Source organism: Neltuma alba, unplaced genomic scaffold (assembly GCF_004799145.2).
Source record: "Neltuma alba isolate B1F8T4 unplaced genomic scaffold, ASM479914v2 tig00011720_pilon, whole genome shotgun sequence".
Lineage (NCBI taxonomy): Eukaryota > Viridiplantae > Streptophyta > Magnoliopsida > Fabales > Fabaceae > Neltuma > Neltuma alba.
This window is the reverse complement of record NW_021636352.1, coordinates 170,154-190,489: the sequence shown is the minus strand read 5'-3', so window position 1 is coordinate 190,489 and position 20,336 is coordinate 170,154. Positions and strand designations below refer to the sequence as shown.

The window sequence follows — 20,336 nt, the reverse complement described above, 5'->3', positions numbered from 1 at the left end:
TTATTTTGTGTTTGTGTTGTATAAGTTAAATATGTAAGAAAAATTTATAATGTTTTTTTTACAAAAAAAAAAAAAGTTAGCCCAATATACCCGTCATACGAAAGGACTTTTCAGAGATTTTGAGACCCCCAATTTGATTAGTATTCACAGTATTTCGCATAAAATTATCTTAATAAAAAGACGTCTATACCTTAAAAAAATAGATTCCTCTTATAATCAATTATGAGAGCCAAAATCATATTTGTTTTTAAAAAAAAAATTCAACCATGTCTACATATGCCAAAATTAAGAGTCAATATCATTTTTAATCCTTGAACTTTGATCTTATTTTGATTTAATCTCTGAAATTGAAAACAAGAGAACCAAAACATTATTTCAGGGATAAAAAATCATTAGGTGGATAAAATAAGATCAATTTTTTAGAATAAAAATGATATTAACTCCAAAATTAATCATAAACTCAAAGCTAAACACTTCTTAATATGCGCAAAAGCATTTTGCTTTCAACTAGTGCATTTCGTCCCTTTCTCTTACATGATCCCCTACCATACCCTCTTTTCAAAAACATAATATTAAGAAGAGGTGGAATCCGCCAATACAAAGATAGAACTTTGATATAGTAAGCATACCGATATATTGTTGAAGAAGTTACATGAGAATGAAGCATGGCATAAAGGTGAGATTTGGTGAAAGTGATTTAGAAAATGAGATGATGTAATAATAATAATGTGTTGGTTATAACTAATCCACATATATAGGTATAGTGCAAATGCAACATTCCATGTGTTTGTGTGAGTTAAGGTTAGCCATCAAAATCCAATAACATGTGTCCAATTTGACGTTGAAAAATCCCAATCAACTAACAAATCCACAATTAAAGCCACTTTTAATTTACACATATCAATCCCCACAATTAATAGTATTAATTTGAAGCGTCCTTTTTTACTCTGAAAAAAATTCAATTACTGTTCTAATAACTTTTTGCTTTCATATAATTCAACCCACCCCACTATCTTCTCTTGTCCATTCACTTGACGTGGAATTTAATTTCTTATATATTACTAATAATTATTTTGAAGAAAGATACTACCTCCGCTCCTTAATATAATACTTTATTTGATTTTTATTTTGGTCCTAAATATAAGACCCCAATTTATTTTTTCTCTCATATTTATGTATTTTTTCCAAGGTAATCCTTCTAATAATAGTGGTTGTAGCCAATATACTTGATTAGTAAAGGTATTTTAGAAAAAATAACACCCATTTTTAACAAATAACCAACTTAAATTATTTTTTTAATCTCCTCAAATTAGTTAACTAACTCTTATAATTAGGATTGAAGGTAGTACGTCTTTACTCTTAAGAACCGTTGATAAAAGCACGAAATAAAATTTTTAAGCAATTTATGAACGAGAAATGTAGGGATAATTATGGGTATTTATTATTTTTTTTTCAAACTAATTATGTAACTTATAAATTAATATACTATCTTTGGTTCTTCATATAAAATCTATTTAACTAATTTGTGTAGATTAAGAAAACAATTAAATTAGTTATTTGTATGTGTTGGTTTTTCTAAAATACGGTCTTAGAATATTTTGATTGAAATTACTTTTAATGCAAACTCCCTTAACATATGCAATTAATAGATTATTTTGATAAATAAGAAGAACAAAATAGATTTGAGTATTATATTTATGACTAAATTTAATTCCTACTAGCTTTTATATTGGGGGCGGAGATGGTATAATTTAATACTACCTTTGATTCTAAATATAAGATTTAATTTATAATGTAATTTATACTACAAATTAGGTTTTATATTTATAACACTAAGTAGTATCCTATAGGGATATTTCAAGAAGAAACTCTTAAATTAAGTATGAGGAGTAACACTTTCCTAGTGAAGATTCCAAAGAAGGGCTTAGAGTTAAGGATTACTTTAATGATTCGGACTAATCCTTTACAAACTAAAGCAGGTTAGTTTTCTAAAGATGAGTTGGGTCAGACACTTAATGTAAATGGTTGGATGCATTACTAATAGAGCTATTTGTGAATGAGTATTCAAACTTTTAAGACAACAATGGAAGGGGATTACTTGGGTTTACCCAAACAAATTGGTTTTATTTCCAATACCTCCGCTGAATTGACGCGTATTTTACTCGGAAAGTTATAGAAAAGTCATGCTGTATGGTGATTTAGCGGAAGATCTTAATATCGTCTGTGAGGATTAAGGAATATCTTAAGAGATACCCTCTTAAAAATACCATCAATGATGAAAAGGATACCATTATCATAAAAACTGGTCAGTCATCACTTACATTCATGTGTTTAGCGCCCTTTTACATTATTTTATGTTGTATAAGTTAAAATATATGAGCAAAATTTTTAATATGTTTTTTTTTAAGAGAACAAGTTAGGGGGTGTTTGAATAGAACCTAAAACCATGGTTTTAAAAGTGATTTTACGGTATACAAGTAAATATATAAAAGAGTTGTCTTGATTTACAAAAAAATACTTGTTAGAAGCCTTTTTCTTAAATGCCAAACACCCTTTTAGCCCAATATACTCGTCATACGTATGGATTTTTCAAGACTTTGTGACCCCCAATTTGATTCCATGCAGACATACATTAATTTGGATTGTTGTTGTATTTATATTTAGAATTCACAGTATTTGTTTTTCGATTTACGAAAAAAATACTTTTTTTAAAACCCTTTTCTTAAATGCCAAACACCTCTTTAGCCCAATACACTCGTCATACGTATGGATTTTTCAAAGACTTTGTGACCCCCAATTTGATTCACGTAGACACATACATTAATTTGGATTTTTGTTGTATTCATATTTAGAATTCACAGTATTTTGTCTCGATTTATGAAAAAAATACTTTTTAAAAACCCTTTTCTTAAATGCCAAACACCCTTTTAGCCCAATATACTCGTCATACATATGGATTTTCAAAGACTTGTGTCCCCCCATTTTGATCCATGCAGACATACATTAATTTGGATTGTTGTTTGTATTTATGAGAATTCACAGTGTTTTGTCTCAATTTACGAAAAAAATACTTTTTAAAAGCTCTTTTCTTAAATGCCAAACATCTCTTTAGCCCAATATACTCGTATCATGGATTGTATTAATTCAAATACTTTGTGACCCCATTTGATTTGATCACACATAACATACATTAATTTGGATGTTGTGTTTTATTATATTTAGAATTCACAATATTTTGTCTTGATTTACGAAAAAAATACTTTTAAAAACATTCCCTTCTTAATGCCAAACACCCTTTTATTTCAAGCTCATATACTCGTCATACGTATGGTTTTTCAAAGATTTGTGGGCCCCAAGAATGAAGACACATAAGATCATCTTATTGTAGTGATTGTTGTATTCAGGATTTAGCAACAGGATTCGAATAAAAGATTTTTAGAAAAATATCTAGCTCGGAAAAAAAAAAAAGCCTCTTATAATCAATTAAAGCCAAATCTTATTTCTTTTTAAAAATTCAACCACATCTACATACCAAAATAAGAGTCCGTATCATTTTTTTAATTATAGACCTTATTTGATTTTAATCTCTGAAATTGAAAACAAGAGAGCCAAAAACATTATTTCAGGGATAAAAATCTTTAGACGATCAAAATAAGATCAATTTTAATGACAAAAATGAAAACGAGATCAATTTTTTAGAATAAAATTGATATTAACTCCAAAATTAATTATAACCCAAAGCTAAAACACCTCTTAATATGCGCAAGAGGCATATTGCTTTCAGCTAGTGTATTTCGTCCCTTTCTCTTACGTGATCTCCTCCACCGTACCCTCTTAAAAACATATATTAGAAAGAGATGGAATCCGCCAATACAAATATAAAACTCTGATATAGTAAGCATACCAATATATTGTTGAAGAAGTACATGAGAACGAAGCATGGTAAGTGAGATTTGGTGAAAGTGATTTAGAAAATCAGATGATGTAGTAGTAGTAATAATAATAATAATAATAATAATAATAATAATAATATAATGATAATGTGTTGGTTATAACTAATCCACATATATAGGTATGGAGCAAATGCAACACTCCATGTGTTTATGTGAGTTAAGGTTAGCCGTCAAATCCAAAACAGTTGTGTCCAATTTGATGTTGAAAAATCCCAACCACCTAAAAAATCCACAATTAAAACCACTTTAATTTACCACACACATCAATACCAACAATAAATGTTAATTAATTTAGCTTAACTATCTACACTCATCCCTCACTACAATATTTGCCACACATTTTATACGTCTCTCACTTCTTTTTTCAACCACTAATTAATTGATATATTACATAATTGACATCTAATTTGTAAATTTCAATTTAATCTTTTCAACACAATTTGCTCTTTTTTATGTCGACAAGTTGTCTCCCTTACCGGATTACGTACGCCATTTGTTGCATTAATTGAATATAAAATTATGAATGGTTTTACTTCAAATCCAATTGCTTATAATAAATTATATAAAAAGAGTTATACCAAAATCAATTATATTACAAAAGTTGGTAAATTGAATTAACGTGTTGAGCTTTGCAATGTCACCTAGTAAATTAATTCAATATCGTGATCAAAATGCAACGATCAAATATTGGTCCTTCAAATCGGAGTAGTTTTGTTGTCTTCTTTTTGTTTTTTTTTCCCTTCTTACAAGAAACCAAAAAATCGTATCCTACTTATTCGTGATCAACACTTCAAACTGCTCAGCTTTATATAAAGAAAATGATGATTTACATTTCCCTTTATTTTAAAAAAAGGGGTTAATTTTTTTAATGGATCTTCTTAAACATTAAGGTAATATTAAATGTATATTCTAAATTTTCTTAAAAAATCACAAAAAAAGTTTTTGAAATTTTGAAATATACACTACCCTTCCTAAAAAAAATTAGAGATGCTTAGATTTACAAAACATATTCATGAAAAGAAAAACTAAATATTGAGATTAATAAATCATATTTCAAATTCTAAAATTGAAACTATGATATTTTATGATATGTATTTATATAACTATATCCCCTAATCTGAGTCGTGTCTGGATTCTTTGTATCTATTACAATATATTTTCTATGACATTTTCATGATGAGTCCGGAATTGAGGAAAGTGGCAAGTCACAAATAGCTATTTTGTCTTAATCTTTCACTTTGCCAAAAATGAATATAGGGATAGTGTACTTTATTTGAGATAGAAACTCCTCCTTATCAATTTGATGTTTCTCTTAATATCTATATATTGTTTTTTTTAAATAAAAATGCAAGGCATGGATTTAATATAATGTGGAATTTTAATTCCCATGCCATCAACAAATCAAAATCTTCACTGTACTATATTTTGATTTATAACCTACTTTAGATCACGTCATATGTACACATGGATAAATAATACTAGATCTAATCCCTAATATAATAATTAGTTAACTAATTTGGGTATATTACGAAAATTAGTTAAGTTAATTATTTATAATAAATATGTGTTATTTTTCTTGCTAACCAAATACTCTTCTGGTCCTTAATATAATACCTATTTAACTAATTTAATTAGATTAAGAAAGTTAGATAAGTTAGTTAATTATAAAAAATATGACATGTTTTTTTTAAAAAATACCAGAAATCATCTTCCTTAATATCCCATCTCCCTCTTTTATTTGATTATGATTGAGGAAGTATCTATAGGGGTAATTTAGAAAAAATTGATAAATATGAGAAATAAGTTTTATATTTAATATCAAAATCAACTTAATAATTAGGTCATATATTAAGGATCGAAGGAGTACATTAGCTAAAACTACTATTTGATAAAAATTTTAACACATACAACTACTACAAGGACTACCTTAAAAAAAAGGATAATATGAAAAACAAAGTCAAGTGAAATCCTATATTTAGAGCTAAATTAAATATTAAACTAATTCTTATATTAAAAATAGAATGTAATAATAATTAAAAGTATAGACATACATCACTTGCATGAATCTCATATACAAACCAGTCACTTGAAGTGTTGGAGCCATTTGGCTCAACTAGCACCTATCCTCTCTGTGGCAATTGAATAAGGTGTTTTGAAATTCCTATTGAATACTTTAAAAATAATTTTTAAATAATAATTTACGAAATACAAGATAAATATGTGGTGAGAGTTATTTCAGTTTATGTAAAATTGCTTATAAACACTTACCATAAGCAAGTAGAAACAAATCTTGAGAGGTTGCAAATTCAATCTTCACAAGTATCATAAGTGCATGAGTTGATTCCGATGGATCAAAGATGATTGAAGAGGGGGAAAAAAAGCAATCACTTGAAGTATGAGCTCAACCACTTATTTTTCCTTCATATTTTTTTTCCAAAATTTATATAAATAAAAATTATTTTTCCCCAGCACATCTCTTATGATTAGCTTGAACTTTTATCAATAACTTCATCATGTTTGGGTCAATTAAAATCACTTTTTTATTTTAAAAAAATTGACTCTAATTTTGGAAGTGACTAGGTGAGAAGCATACTCATTGCTTCATCTTTTCTGAATTTCACATGCTTTTTTTTTTTTAACCAGAACTGAATCCCACATGCTGTGCAATTGTTACTGGATTTTAATGTATGTCTGAACAAACATAACTCAATTGTTTCTTACTCCCTCCTATCTTCCTACAATAAATAAAAGCGCTCCCTCCTATCTTCCTACAATAAATAAAAGCATACCCCATCCAAGTGTATATATAAGAGAATCATTTTGAAATTACATGTTTAGATTTTTTAAGAGATATTAACAGACTAATTGAAACTTTTAGTATTATTTTTTATGTTTTTATCTTTACTCCATTTAATTATTAATTAGTTTCACTGTGTTAATTATTCACTAACCGTCTTCATAAATAAATTGATATTTTTTAAAGTGATTTAGGTATTGGTATACTTCATAACATTAACCTCAATCCGCAACTAGTGATGTGCAGATTTCTCTTCCACCAAAAATGGGAAAAAAACATATAATCTGTGTTTGATTTTAAGCTAACAACCTTTTTTTTTAAAAAAAAAAAAAAGGGGCAATGCATGTTGAAAATAGAATTTGGAAAAGCAAAAGGCAGGGAGGGATGAAGCAGACGGCAGAGGAAAAGGGAAATATTTAATAATTTTTGGACGGAAGGGGAAAAAGCGAATGCAGAGTTGGGTACGCGTAATATGCGTAAAGGCGTTATGATCGAAAAGACATACGACGATCGGGTGTGGCAAGCGGTGCGCTGCTTTTAAGGCACTACCCCAGTGGGCCCATCCTTTCTCGTGGGACCCACCTGCCGCCAGTCACGCCCTCCTCACGTGAACCCCAATCCCTCCCTCTTCTCCCGCACTTCATTACCCCCTTTCTCCATTCACACCGCACACAACACAAGACACCTTTTTCTCTCCGGTGCTCTTTTTTGTTTATAATTTTATTAGATTTGAATCATTTGATTTCAGTTTAAGGGCAAAAATCAAAATTAAAATTATTTAAAAATAAAATACAAGAATTGTTCATTGAACTCAAACAAAAAAATTATAAAACTATAAGGATCAAAAGTCAATGATTTAAAATTGCAAAAGCAACCCTTAAATTCAATCAAATTATAAAAATTAAAAATAGTATTAATCTTATATAATATATTTTATAAATGGTATTAGAATTCAACTCGCGTTGGTTTATCATACAAGTAAACCAATGGATCATTGCCATAAGTCCATAAGCAATTCGGTCTATAACTTTGGATGAGTTGAACACACTGGATTTTATATTTTTTAAATTAGACTAAAACAATGTCATTTTTCTGTTAAATTTGTGGTTTTAAGAATTTTATTTTGATAAATTATTTGTGATTATGCATAAATATTTCATTTACCTTATAAATTAATACTTGTTAATTATAATATTATTGATTTTAGATTTTTATATAAATTTTTTATATATTTTAATTTAATGTTACTATTTAAATTTTTTTTTGACCAGAGAATGTTACTATTTTAAATACAATTAGATTCATTAGCAAGTTGAATGAGTTTTGAACCACTTTTCTTGAATTTTATTTTCCCCTGCAACTTCAATGGATTCCGTTCAATGGTCTCCACACGCAACGCAAAAGGCAACATGGGGACCCACCCGCCGGCCCGCTCTTACCCCTACAAAATCTGATTCTTTTCTTATCAGGTGCGGTGCATGATTCTATTATATACCCAATCGCATCGGATAATATCTTCCTTCTTTGTTCATTCCTTAGAACAGCATGCCATCTGGTCAAACAAAAGAACAACATGCCGTTCCGTTTATATTCTCCCCGGATTCCTCCGTTTTGTTTGTTTCTGTTCCCACTCACTCGGAAAACGGACTACTAGCTCCGTTCTCTCAGCCCCTTCTCATTTTACAACATCCTAGAGTATTTCCTATATTATGGTCCATGTGATATAAGCAATTTAAAAATGTTTGACAATCAATAATATTAATTTTAGTAAATAAAAATTGTTGGTTAATAAATTAAACAATTTCAAATAATTTAATTCAATATAAATCTAAATATTTTTTTAAAATGTAATTGAACTGACATCTTGATTAAGCATGGCTCAGTTTGCAGAGTAGGAAAGTGAATCATCATCCACCTCAATCATACTTGTCATAAAATTTGTATGGCTAGATATGATTAAGAGTGATTCTAAAATAAGAAAAAAAACAAAATATAATGATTTCCTGAAACAAAAACCTATTTTTTTTAGTACTTTGATCCTGTCCCATTTAAAAAAAACACACAGAAGGCTACTTTAATCAAGAATTTTAACTAAAATATCTTTTATTATAAAAATGTCAAATAGAACTTCGTGTAGTAACTAACTTAATTTAAATTTAAATAAAAAATTAAATAATTTTTTCCTGAAAAAATTGAAGTGCATTATCACGTAATTTTTGATGAAATTATAAGTTTGTAGCATAATTTAGTAAAACAAATAAATATCGCATTAAGTGGAGGAGTGGGGAGCTCCTTAAAGTCGAGAAAAAAATTTAAAAAAAAGAAAGAGAGGAAAAAGCAGAAAAGCAGAAGAGGACAAAATCAAATGTTGCAAGCAAGCAAAAACCCATTAACCCAGCAGTTTGCAGCGCAAGGCAAGAACAACCGAACAATGGATTGGGTTTTTGCTTTTTCATTTCTTTTAATTTATTTTATTGTATGGAATAGTTGAACATACGATACGAGCATCTTTTTAGCCTTTTGGTCGTGAAATAAAGATTTATTGTTATCATCGCACATAATTTTTCACAGAAAGTGATTGGGTTTGCTTAATCCAGTGGATTTATAGTTTTTTGCTTTGTTCATTAATTAATTATTTAATTAATCTAATCTCACTGCTTATTGTTGACACCCGCCTTTTTCGTTTTCTTTTTCATCAATCTTCGTCACTGTGCGCACACCATGTGTGAATGTGTGACTCTCTTGCCTCCCTCCTTCTTCCTCCTCTTTCTCTCTCTGTTTCTATAAAAATCTCTGTAATCTCTCTCTTTAGTTACATATAGGACCTCTTAAACACAATGCTTCACAAGCTTTGAGGGTCACACTGTGCATGCTCTGCTTCTGTATTGGCATTTGTTTCCTCTCTCTCTCTCTCTCTCTGATTACCGGGTAATGAAAATGGCCGGGTGGCCTCTTTTGGGGTGAACGCTGAGTATTCCTGCAGCAATGAAGGTCTTCGTTTCATCATCTAATGGGGTTTCTTTATTTTTGGTCTCTGTACTCGTATTGCTTTCGGTGAGCTCGATTTCAGCCTTATCTTCAAGTGGGTCGATCAGGCATCCCGTCAAGTTTATCTTAGGTTCGTCTTGCAAGTTTCTGCAGTTTTGGTTATGGATTGATAACAATGTTCTCATTCCTGGTGAACTTGACTCTCGCTGGCTACGATAATGGGTTCGGCGTGGATCTTATTTCTCTCACTTGTTTGGTTGCTGGGAAGATGCAGGAAGGAGTTTTTGCCTCATTTTACCGTGAATTTTCCGAAATGGGATCATAATAAATGAATTAAACTTAAATATGCACTCTTTAATTTGTTGCTGGGTGTTTCTTTGGGGTCCCTGAAATGGAAACGCTGAGACCTTCCCTTTTGGCAGATTTTCTTGGCAACCAAACAAGGCAGATGCTTCTTTATTTGGAACCTTGTTTAATTGCGTCGTCTTGTAATTATTTTTTGGCTTATTTTGGCTCAAAATTTGGAGTAGAACTAGGATCCTCTAACTCAGACTAGCATCAGAGATCATCAGATTTTGTAATCTATTTGATCCTGCGTTGTTGTGTGTTTCAGGAGAAGAGAATTTGGGTCCATGGAAGAATGAAGTCGCACAAGCGGCACTAGCACCAGTGCCAGAATCACATTCACCTGAGGATACTCTTATATTGGCGGCAAACAGAACGAAAAGGCCTGATATTCTTCGAGGTTTCCGACGTTATCGCGATGGTTGGGACATTTCTAATAACCATTATTGGGCAGTAAGTACCACGAGCCTGGTGTTTATGTTAGGAAATGGATGCTTTATTCTTCTTTTGATGTCTTAATCTGTCCCCCCCCCCCCTGTTTTGAGCAACAATTTTCATTTTTTCTGTTTTCCTCAGCACCGAGGTTGCGTGCCTTAAGCTAACTCTCTTTCGTTTATTACTTTTCCGTTGTTCTTTTTGGCAGATCCGAAATGGTTTTTTGTAATGCTTACAGATTTGGAAGTATTAAATATCTCTCTGCATTATCATCTTACAGGATTTGAACCATTTTGTCCATTTCCTCTCTAATCCTGTTATCAGAGATGCCTTTTTGAATACTTATTTGCCTCTTTCGGTACTCCCATTTGCTTTAAAAAAAAAAAAAATGATAGAGACTAAGGTGACATCTTCGATGATGGGAAAATGGACAAGAATGGTTTAAATTCTGAAAGGTGATAGTTCAGGGGTTATTTTCTGGGCTTCCAAATTTGACAAATGTTTGCAAATCGATCAAAGTTAAAAGGGTTTATCTCCATTTTCTCCTAAATTTATTGCCTTCTTACCTTTTTAAGCAATTATTTTTGTTTTATATATTTGCACCCCTTGGAGAATCTAATTTCCAAGGCTATCTGTCGATCACGTAGCATTCTGCTTATTTATTTATTTTCAAGCAGATTCAGATTTTCTATGTTTCAAACAAGCCTTGCAATTCACTTATTCACTCAAATTAATATCCTTTTAACTGTTTTACATGCAGTCAGTTGGGTTCACTGGTGCTGCTGCTTTCATTCTTGCTGTCTTATGGTTTCTTTCATTTGGCTTGGCTCTTATAATTCATTTATGCTGCGGATGGGGAATTAACATCAAGGATGAAGGATCAAATCGTTCGCAGAGAATTTGTCTCATACTGCTTATATCATTCACCTGTGCTGCGGCGTAATACTCTTTATTTTAATGTTCCTTTGTTAACTTCTCAAATATTACGTTGTCTATGTTTCCCATCTTGGTCCTCTCATTGAATATTGACACCAAATTTTGTTAATATGCACTTGTATGCATCTGCTCTTGTGTCTTATAACCATCTGCTCTTATGTTATCTGTAAAACTTATTCAATATCTACTAATCTGCTAACAATTTGGTAGTCACAACATTTGCATGCTCTGAAATTCTGGGAATCAATTTGCAGCATATGATAAGCAAGATTTCTATGATGTCCTGTTTTAAAACCGATTTGTTGAATCTTTCCTGGTGTCTTTTGCTGATTTGTTCTGATCTCATATCATACAGGACTGGGTGTGTCGTCCTATCTGTTGGGCAGGATAAGTTCCATGATGAAGCCTTGCAAACCCTAGGTTACGTCGTCAACCAATCCGATTACACAGTGCAAACTCTGAGAAATGTCACAGAGTATCTCTCCCTTGCAAAGACTATAAATGTCGCTCAGATGCTTCTTCCATCTGACATCATGGATGATATTGACAATTTGAATATGGATCTAAATGCTGCAGCAAATACACTGTCTGAGAAGACAGATGAAAATTCTGTTAAAATCAAAAGAGTATTCAATAATATGTATGTTATTGTGAACTTGGCGGCACTCGGTATTTTAGTTTCTATAATTGAAAATCAATATTTGAAGTGCTAAACTTTGAATCCATCTTGTAGGCGCTCAGCTTTGATTGCAGTGGCAGCAGTGATGCTTGTCTTAGCTCTAATTGGCCTATGTATGTGTCCATTGTAGTAGCTTGAAAATTGAGCTGTCTGTTTTATATTTATATTCTTGAGGTCAGCTTTACAGCAGGCTAATCAATATATTTTCTGCAGGTTTGTCCATTCTTGGACATCAGCATGCAATTCTCATGTATGTTTTTTTGCCCACGGCCTGTTTATACCAGAACAATCCTAATCCTAATTATGCTCTCACTTCTCACATTTGGTTTTAAAATGTTGCAGTTTTGTTATTAGTGGGTGGCTATTAGTCGCAGTCACATTCATTCTTTGTGGAGTGTTCCTCATATTTAACAAGTAAGCCGCCAGATTCTTTTTATTTGCTTTTTAACCTTTATTGTGGGGAGGAATTAGGAGAAATTCTTCGGTTGACTCAGTGTTTTAAATAGTTGGTGGATGAAACCAACCAGGGACGGGGCATTCGAGTGTATTTATTAGCAGACATTTCAGTGGAACCTACTTTTGACATTCTTAAGTGCCTATGCATGATAAGTTTGTGTTTAGTCTACTAAATTCTTGGAAGCCAGATTTATTTAATTTGCTAGAGAAATCAACAAAGAAGGTAGCTATTTTCCTCCCCCAAAAAAGTCCTGACTTGGACATTTTCTTTACTTTTGGAAATGAAAAACCATTTTAATTATTTTTCTTCTTATTTATCCTCTTATGCATGTACATGTTCCATGTGTTTTGTTATTTTAATGCTCATTATTATTTATTATCCATGTTAGGCAGACCTGGTTTTAGAAAAAAGTTGGTAGATGAACCCAACCATAGATTGACGTATAGAGTATATTTATTTGCAGACTTTTCAGTGGGACCTACTTTTGAAATGTTTAGGTATCTATGCACGATAAGTTTTGTTTTGGTCTTTTAGACTTTTGTAAGCCGGATTCATTGAAAATTTTGAAGAGAAACTAAGACCACTTTTGACTTTGCTACCTCTAACCACCCTTATTAAAATTGTAGTTTTATCCAGAACAAAACCATCATATGACAAGATAGTATTGAACTAAAATAGAATATTATGCATTTTCTGGTAGTCCAATTTCGTCAATGACTCACACTAATATGATCAAAAAATATTTCTATTTCAGTGCAATTTCTGATGCATGTATGGCTATGGGAGAATGGGTAGAGAATCCTCATGCAGAATCTGCCCTTAGTGACATCCTTCCTTGTGTTGATCAGAGAACCACAAACAAGACACTGGTTCAGAGTAAACAAGTGGTCACCAATATTGTAAGTGTTGTGAATCGGTTCATCTACAGCATTGCCGATGCAAATACGTCGCCAAATGATCCAAGCTATTACAATCAGTCTGGACCTGCAATGCCGCCTTTGTGTTACCCTTTTGATTCTCAGCTCAAAGAGCGGGAATGTACGTCTCAAGAAGTTTCCTCCTCCAATGCCTCATTGGTAAGTTCTAACAATTTCATCACTTTACTTTATTTCTTCTTCCTATGATCATATTGAAAGCAAAACTGGAAGTCTTGACATTTAACTTGGATCGAATTTTTCAGGTTTGGAAGAACTACGAGTGCCAGGTAACAGAATATGGTTTTTGCAGCAGCATCGGTAGGGTGACGCCGGAGATTTACTCGGAGTTGGTGGGTGCAGTTAACGAGAGCTATGCATTAGAACATTATACACCACTTTTACTCAACCTTCAAAATTGCAATTTTGTGAGGGAAACATTCGAAGAAATCACTTCAAGCTACTGCCCTCCATTGAACCATTATCTCAAGGTTATCAATGCAGGGCTTGGTCTCATTTCGGTTGGTGTCTTGCTCTGTCTTGTTCTCTGGATACTCTATGCAAACCGCCCCCAAAGGGAGGAGGAGTTTGCCAAACCATCCTTTGCACAAAAACTAAAGAACAGATTTAGTAAGAACCGCAACAATACAAATTCATCATTGCCAAATGCAGCAGGGGAGGTATAGATCGCCCAACATAAAATTAGAAGGAAAAAGAAAGTAGGTCATTAGCGTTATATTGTACCCCATATTAGGGTATGAAACCAAGGTGAAGCGAAGCTACACCATTTGAGTTTCAAGAGAAGAGTACTTACGATATATATATATATATATATATATATGTAGGTTGTATTCATATAGAGAAAAAGAAGAAGAAGCAATATTTGTTGTGTCAAAGAAAAGTTTCATGTGTATATTCAGTCTACTATCTTCTAATAATGGTAAATGATGGTGAAATTATTCCAATATTTTCCATTAAATGCTTCAATCACATGAAGATTAAAATTTATCACAGTGTTTACTATACGTTTATGTGATTACGTGGTTAGACAATTTATAATGATCCATGCTTAAAAAAAAAAAGAAGAAAAACTTTTTAAGAAGTTACTGGTCGTGTTTAAAATGATATTTTTTTTTTTGTTTGCAGCAATTTAAGAAAGTTATCACTGAAGAAAAATCAGAGAGCGAAAAGTGGGATGATGATCAATTTGGATATGAACAATATGTAAAGGATATATTTTCTAAGCAATATAAACTCTCCTTTCAATGTCACATAAAACTGAGTTTTGATGAACGATCACCTCAAATATTAACCATATATGGAGTATCTTTATATATAAGTACAGCTTGAAGTTTGAAGAATAGTCTGATAACATTGTAAACGATGCAAGTTTGAAATACCACACTTAGACTCCTCATTTGGGAAATCAGTGCTTCGTAGGTCTGCGTCATTGCCGCGTCAGTACAGTATTCACCAGAATCGAACACAATTTCCTCCACATGCTTTGCCTATCACATCAGAGGAAGCTTCTTCAACTTTTAATGCGCCACAAGAGCATCACTTACGCCATGAACAACAAGCTTATCGCTGTGAAATATATTCGGAAAGACAACTGAGACTCCGTTCAGCGCCAAAACACCACCAGACCTCGCGACGTTAATAGAAAAACCCTCCAACATAGTGGGTAAGTTCGACCCGCTGTTCAAGTCCGCCAGATCATTCCAGAGAAGCTTACATGGTACAACATGACGAAGAAAGAACGATGGATACTCGCTGAAATTCGCAAGAAGATTCTTCGCCATTTCATCTTCAGGAGCAAAGACGGTCATTGCAGCCTCGTTGCTGATTCCATTCATTTGCAAACCAAGAAACGACGCCGTCACATAGTACCCTGTGGATCGAAGTGTTTCGATGGCTTGACTGAACGAATCGGAGGAACTCATAGTCTGTCTCTGCAACCCACAAATTGGATTAGGGCTAGGTTCCTGAGATGCTGGAGTATACCGAAAATCGGGATCAAAGAAACTGTCGATTCCGTAGATCAGGAAAAGCCCATCCTCATAAATAGGCGACGAACCAATGACTCGGACGTAGTTAAGCGAAATCTCGAAATCGGAATGTGACTCAGTGACGATGAGAGTGTGGTTATTCAGCAGGGTCGGGATCTCGGAGCCAGCGGGGAGCAATCGGAGGTTCTGAGGCGGCAACGGCAGAGGGGATAAGTGGAAACGGAGGAGATCAAGAGAAGGTTGACCCGATTTTGTAAAAGAAGAATCCGATGGAGCGAAGATGGTGAGAGAAGGAGTTTGCGAAAGAAGAGTTTGATAAAGGGCTTGGAGAGTGAGAGACATGGAGGTGTAGCCTGAATCGGAGAGAATGTCGGCAGCGTCGAGGACGGTTTCACGGGAGAGAGAAGAGGAAAAGGAGAAAAGGGAGGAAGTGTGTAGAAGAAGAAGAAGAAGAAAAGAGGCAGCCATTGAGAGAGGTTCTGGTTTCTGTTGGGACCTTGGCGGGAAAGCAGAGAGAGAGAGCGAGACCGTTGAAGGGATCGTTAGACTATTCCTATCCCATGACAGAAATGCCCCCTGCGCGCCTTATTAATTACTACTATTAAGCTAACTCCATTTTTCCCAAAAAGATCAACAAGGGAAACGGTGATTTAATTAAAAAGAAAATGAACTCCTCAGACTTTGAGACATTTCAATATATTTTCTTTAATTTCAAAATTTATAATATAATTTTAATAATTATATTAGACACTTATAGTAGTATTATCCGTTAAAGATTTCTAAATATAATTAAAAAAAATCTAATCACTTATCTCATCTTTAGATATCTAAAGATGCAGCCTTTCCTTCTTCTTTTTCGGCCACATATGCATAATTACTGTTTTAGTTTGTTTATTTTTCAAAATTAGAACTTATATCAAGAAAACAAGAAAGTATGACATATGAGTGAAGTCATGTATTTATTGAAGTAACTACCATTGATTAGGGAAAAAATTAAAGACAAGCCTCTTTTGAGTCTATTTGCATTTGACCATAGTAGATTAGCATAAAGATATGTAAGCATCTTTTTCAGCAGAGTTTTAAATATTAATTTTGTTGTGAGTGATTAATCCGTTTCACTAGACTTGATTTTTATTGGTATACATTTATGAGATAATAAGCATCTATACGTCTTTTAAATGTGTAATTATCAATATTACAAACGTTTATTTAAGTTTTCCAAAATACATTAAACCTCACATCTATAGGCGCCTCTTGAACAGGAATAAATCAAAAGGATTTTCCCAAGTTCAGTTGAAATTACGCTCAACAGCATCAGATAATATTGGTAATTATTAATCTTATCTTTGACAAGCATATAAAACTGTGCAAGAAATAATTACTCCTTGGAAAACAGATAATCAAGAGATAATTTTTATTTTAGATTTTGTTTTGTTTAAATATTAATAAACTAAAATTCAACGGCACATCAGATTTTACTTGTGGGCAAAAATGGAGACCTTACGTGCAATTGGGTTGGTAATTTAATCTCATCAAATATCCTACTAGAAGTTGTGACAAGTGATGAGGGATTGAGTTTTAATTCGAATCAAAATTAAGCTGCGCCGGGAAAATGCAAAATTGGCAGCAAAGAAACAGAAATTAAATATGAGAAAAATCAAAGTAAACTAGGGAGGATGCGCTCTTACTTTTTCATAAATCATCAAAGGCACAGCAAAATCAAAAAAGAAAAATTAAAAAAAACTCCCAAACCATATTAGGCAATAACTACTGAAAACCAAAATATAAAACACACACACAAACACACAAATTTAAAAAGGACCTAGAAATAAGGGCATGAAATTCTTCTCAGCCAAATTTCTCCGCTTTCTCCTTTTGTTGCTTAATTCTGTCAGCAGTTTCCATCACATCCAACACCACATTGACCACGGCCACCACAGCTCCGATCCCCGCCGCCACGCCAGCAACCAAACCCAACAACCAACCCATTATTCCTGTTGCTTGTAATGAAGAAATTAAAACTTGAAGACCTCGGGAAATAGGATCCTAATTGAAGTTGAAATGAAATAGCAATGCACAAGTGTTTGTTTGTGTGTACAACTATATATAGAGGCAGTCCGTTGTTGTCATCCGCTTTCTCATCAAACTTTTGGCATTCCATATTCATAGTAATTGATTAATATATATATATTTTATATAACTTAGAGTATCCCCAAACTACTTTGGGTTTGAGACTAATTCCTATAGAAGCTAGCAGCATTAAAATTAAAATCCTTCTAACAAATGTGCTTCTTGAGATTCGAACTTGTATTTTTCTTTAAGGGGTGAAACCGTTTACCATTTCAATCAACAGCTTGTTGGTAATTGATTAATATTATTAATTAGCCATTATTGAATTTAGTGTTCCTCTTTGGTAGATGTAATCCCTGGATACTATGCTTAATGATAGCAGTGTAGTTCTATGTTCAGAGTATGATCTGTATTCGATTACTTCATTAATTCACAGTCGCATCATTATTTGTTTCCAGCCTCTTGATAATTAATGAGACAGCCACCGTTGAGTTTTATGCTCTTTTTTGGTACTACTTTTTATTAGTTACCAATAGCCAAACTAAATTATGTAGATAATAAAAGTCGTTAAAATTGGTTATATGGCATACACACACACACACAAACACTCACACACAAATGTATTTTTTCCCCTCTAAACATATCCTTCCTTGCAGAGAGGGTGAGTGTGAGACAGAATGAGTAAGAGAAAATTGAGAGAAATTAAACATGTAATTAATTGAGAATAAAAATGGAAAAGTGCATTTAAATTTTAGAATATTTTATATTAGATCTGCTCAAATGATCACCACTTAAAAAAAAGACCGGAGGAAGGGGGGGAAAAAAAGATAAAGTGGCGTTCAACACCCTAATTTTTAGAAGTATAATTTTACATATGATTTTTTTTTTGAAAAAAAAAAATTTGGTGCAATCTCACCCTTCCTTTGTTTATTTAAAATCACATTAAAATGGTTCATGAAATTGCGCCAAATTTAATATATTATGGGTAAAACAATCTCTATTTTAATACATAGCAAAACACGAGAGCACATCCAAAGCTTCCATATGGCCACTCCCCATATAATATATATCCCATTCCACAGCCACCAGTCCATTTCCAAGTTCCTTTTCAGATTCATAGTACCCTAATCAGTAATAGATCCATCATTTTGGTACCAAAACGATCACAAAGATTAGAGCATTGTGATCAATTACTCTAGCATAATGGCAATCTCTGAATTTAATGTTATCCTCTTCGATTGTTTATCTGTTCTATGTTCAAAGTACTAAATGAATGTTTCTGGTTCTATGCTTTAACAGTTCTCTTTGGATAACTACTATATGACATTATTATCATTAAACATGCATGCTACTACGTTGCATAATTACAGGCGAATGAATAAGTTCAGCATTAATCTTTGTTTCTTCGAATTCTGTTGGATTTCATTTTCAATTCCAGTTTGGTTTTAGAGCTATAGTTCTATGTTCAGAGATCTTTTTTATTTGCCGGAAGTTCAGTGTTCAGCATACAATTAATTTCTGTGGTTCAAATCATCGATGCATTGAAATTAAAACCAATATCTAGTTCACGTTAATCATTAATCTCAAGAATTCTTCAGCTTGCAACTAACATACTCCCTCCATTTGAAATTTTCCGAAGTATCATGTTAAAATATACATACATATATAGATATATATATATATATAAAAGCATTTTTAGTCTTCTAAAGTGTAAGTAATTTTTGGCTAAAAAAGTGTAATTGGCAATTTTTTTAAAAAAAATAATGCTTTGGTGTAATTAATAGACTAATTCTTCGTTTCTCTGAATTCTATTGGTTTTCGTGTTCCGCTTGGATTCATGAATGAGAGTTGTATGCTCTGAATGAGACTTTATGGATATGGTTACGATTATAGAGATACCTGCAATGCAGGTATTGATTAGTTGTCAATGCAGGGCTTGGTCTCATTTCGGTTGGTGTCTTGCTCTGTCTTGTTCTCTGGATACTCTATGCAAACCGCCCCCAAAGGGAGGAGGAGTTTGCGAAACCATCCTTTGCACAAAAGCTAAAGAACAGATTTAGTAAGAACCGCAACAATACAAATTCATCATTGCCAAATGCAGCAGGGGAGGTATAGATTGTCTAACATAAAATTAGAAGGAAAAAGAAAGTAGGTCATTAGCGTTATATTGTACCCCATATTAGGGTATGAAACCATGGTGAAGCGAAGCTACGCCATTTGAGTTTCAAGAGAAGAGTACTTACGATATATATATATATATATATATAGGTTGTATTCATATAGAGAAAAAGAAGAAGAAGCAATATTTGTTGTGTCAAAGAAAAGTTTCATGTGTATATTCTGTCTACTATCTTCTAATAATGATAAATGATAGTGGAATTATTCCAATATTTTCCATTAAATGCTTCAATCACATGAAGATTAAAATTTATTACAATGCTTGCTATGCGTTTATGTGATTACCTGGTTGGACAATTACAATGATCATGCTAATTTTTTTTTAAAAAAACTTTTAAGAAGTTACTGGTCGTGTTTACAATGATATTTTTTTGTTTTGCAGCAATTTAAGAAAGTTTTCACTGAAGAAAAATCAGAAAGCGAAAAGTGGGATGATGATCAACTAGGATATGAACAAATTGTAAAGGATATATTTTCTCTAAGCAATATAAACTCTCCTTTCAATGTCACATAAAACTGAGTTTTGATGAACGATCACCTCAAATATTAACCATATATGGAGTACCTTTATATCT

The 20,336-nt window shown here is 32.5% G+C and overlaps 3 protein-coding genes across 3 annotated transcripts; 2 read left to right on the top strand and 1 right to left on the bottom strand.

The window, feature by feature from the left end:
• The first annotated feature begins 9,522 nt into the window (after positions 1-9,522).
• On the top strand, positions 9,523-10,747 carry LOC114717243 (uncharacterized). Its single transcript, XM_028902345.1, has 3 exons — positions 9,523-9,868; positions 10,352-10,536; positions 10,727-10,747. The coding sequence occupies exons 1-3, from the start codon at positions 9,736-9,738 to the stop codon at positions 10,745-10,747; spliced, it is 339 nt and encodes a 112-aa protein (XP_028758178.1). The 5' UTR covers positions 9,523-9,735.
• Positions 10,748-11,178: 431 nt separating this feature from the next.
• Positions 11,179-14,478, top strand: LOC114717231 (uncharacterized). Its single transcript, XM_028902329.1, has 7 exons — positions 11,179-11,457; positions 11,810-12,094; positions 12,188-12,246; positions 12,347-12,383; positions 12,476-12,547; positions 13,345-13,666; positions 13,771-14,478. Exons 1-7 carry the CDS (start codon positions 11,273-11,275, stop codon positions 14,188-14,190), a joined length of 1,380 nt encoding a protein of 459 aa, XP_028758162.1. The 5' UTR covers positions 11,179-11,272; the 3' UTR covers positions 14,191-14,478.
• Positions 14,479-15,005: 527 nt separating this feature from the next.
• LOC114717242 (putative fasciclin-like arabinogalactan protein 20) lies at positions 15,006-15,981 on the bottom strand. Its single transcript, XM_028902344.1, has one exon. It carries the CDS (start codon positions 15,979-15,981, stop codon positions 15,043-15,045), a length of 939 nt encoding a protein of 312 aa, XP_028758177.1. The 3' UTR covers positions 15,006-15,042.
• Between the last annotated feature and the right edge of the window lie 4,355 nt (positions 15,982-20,336).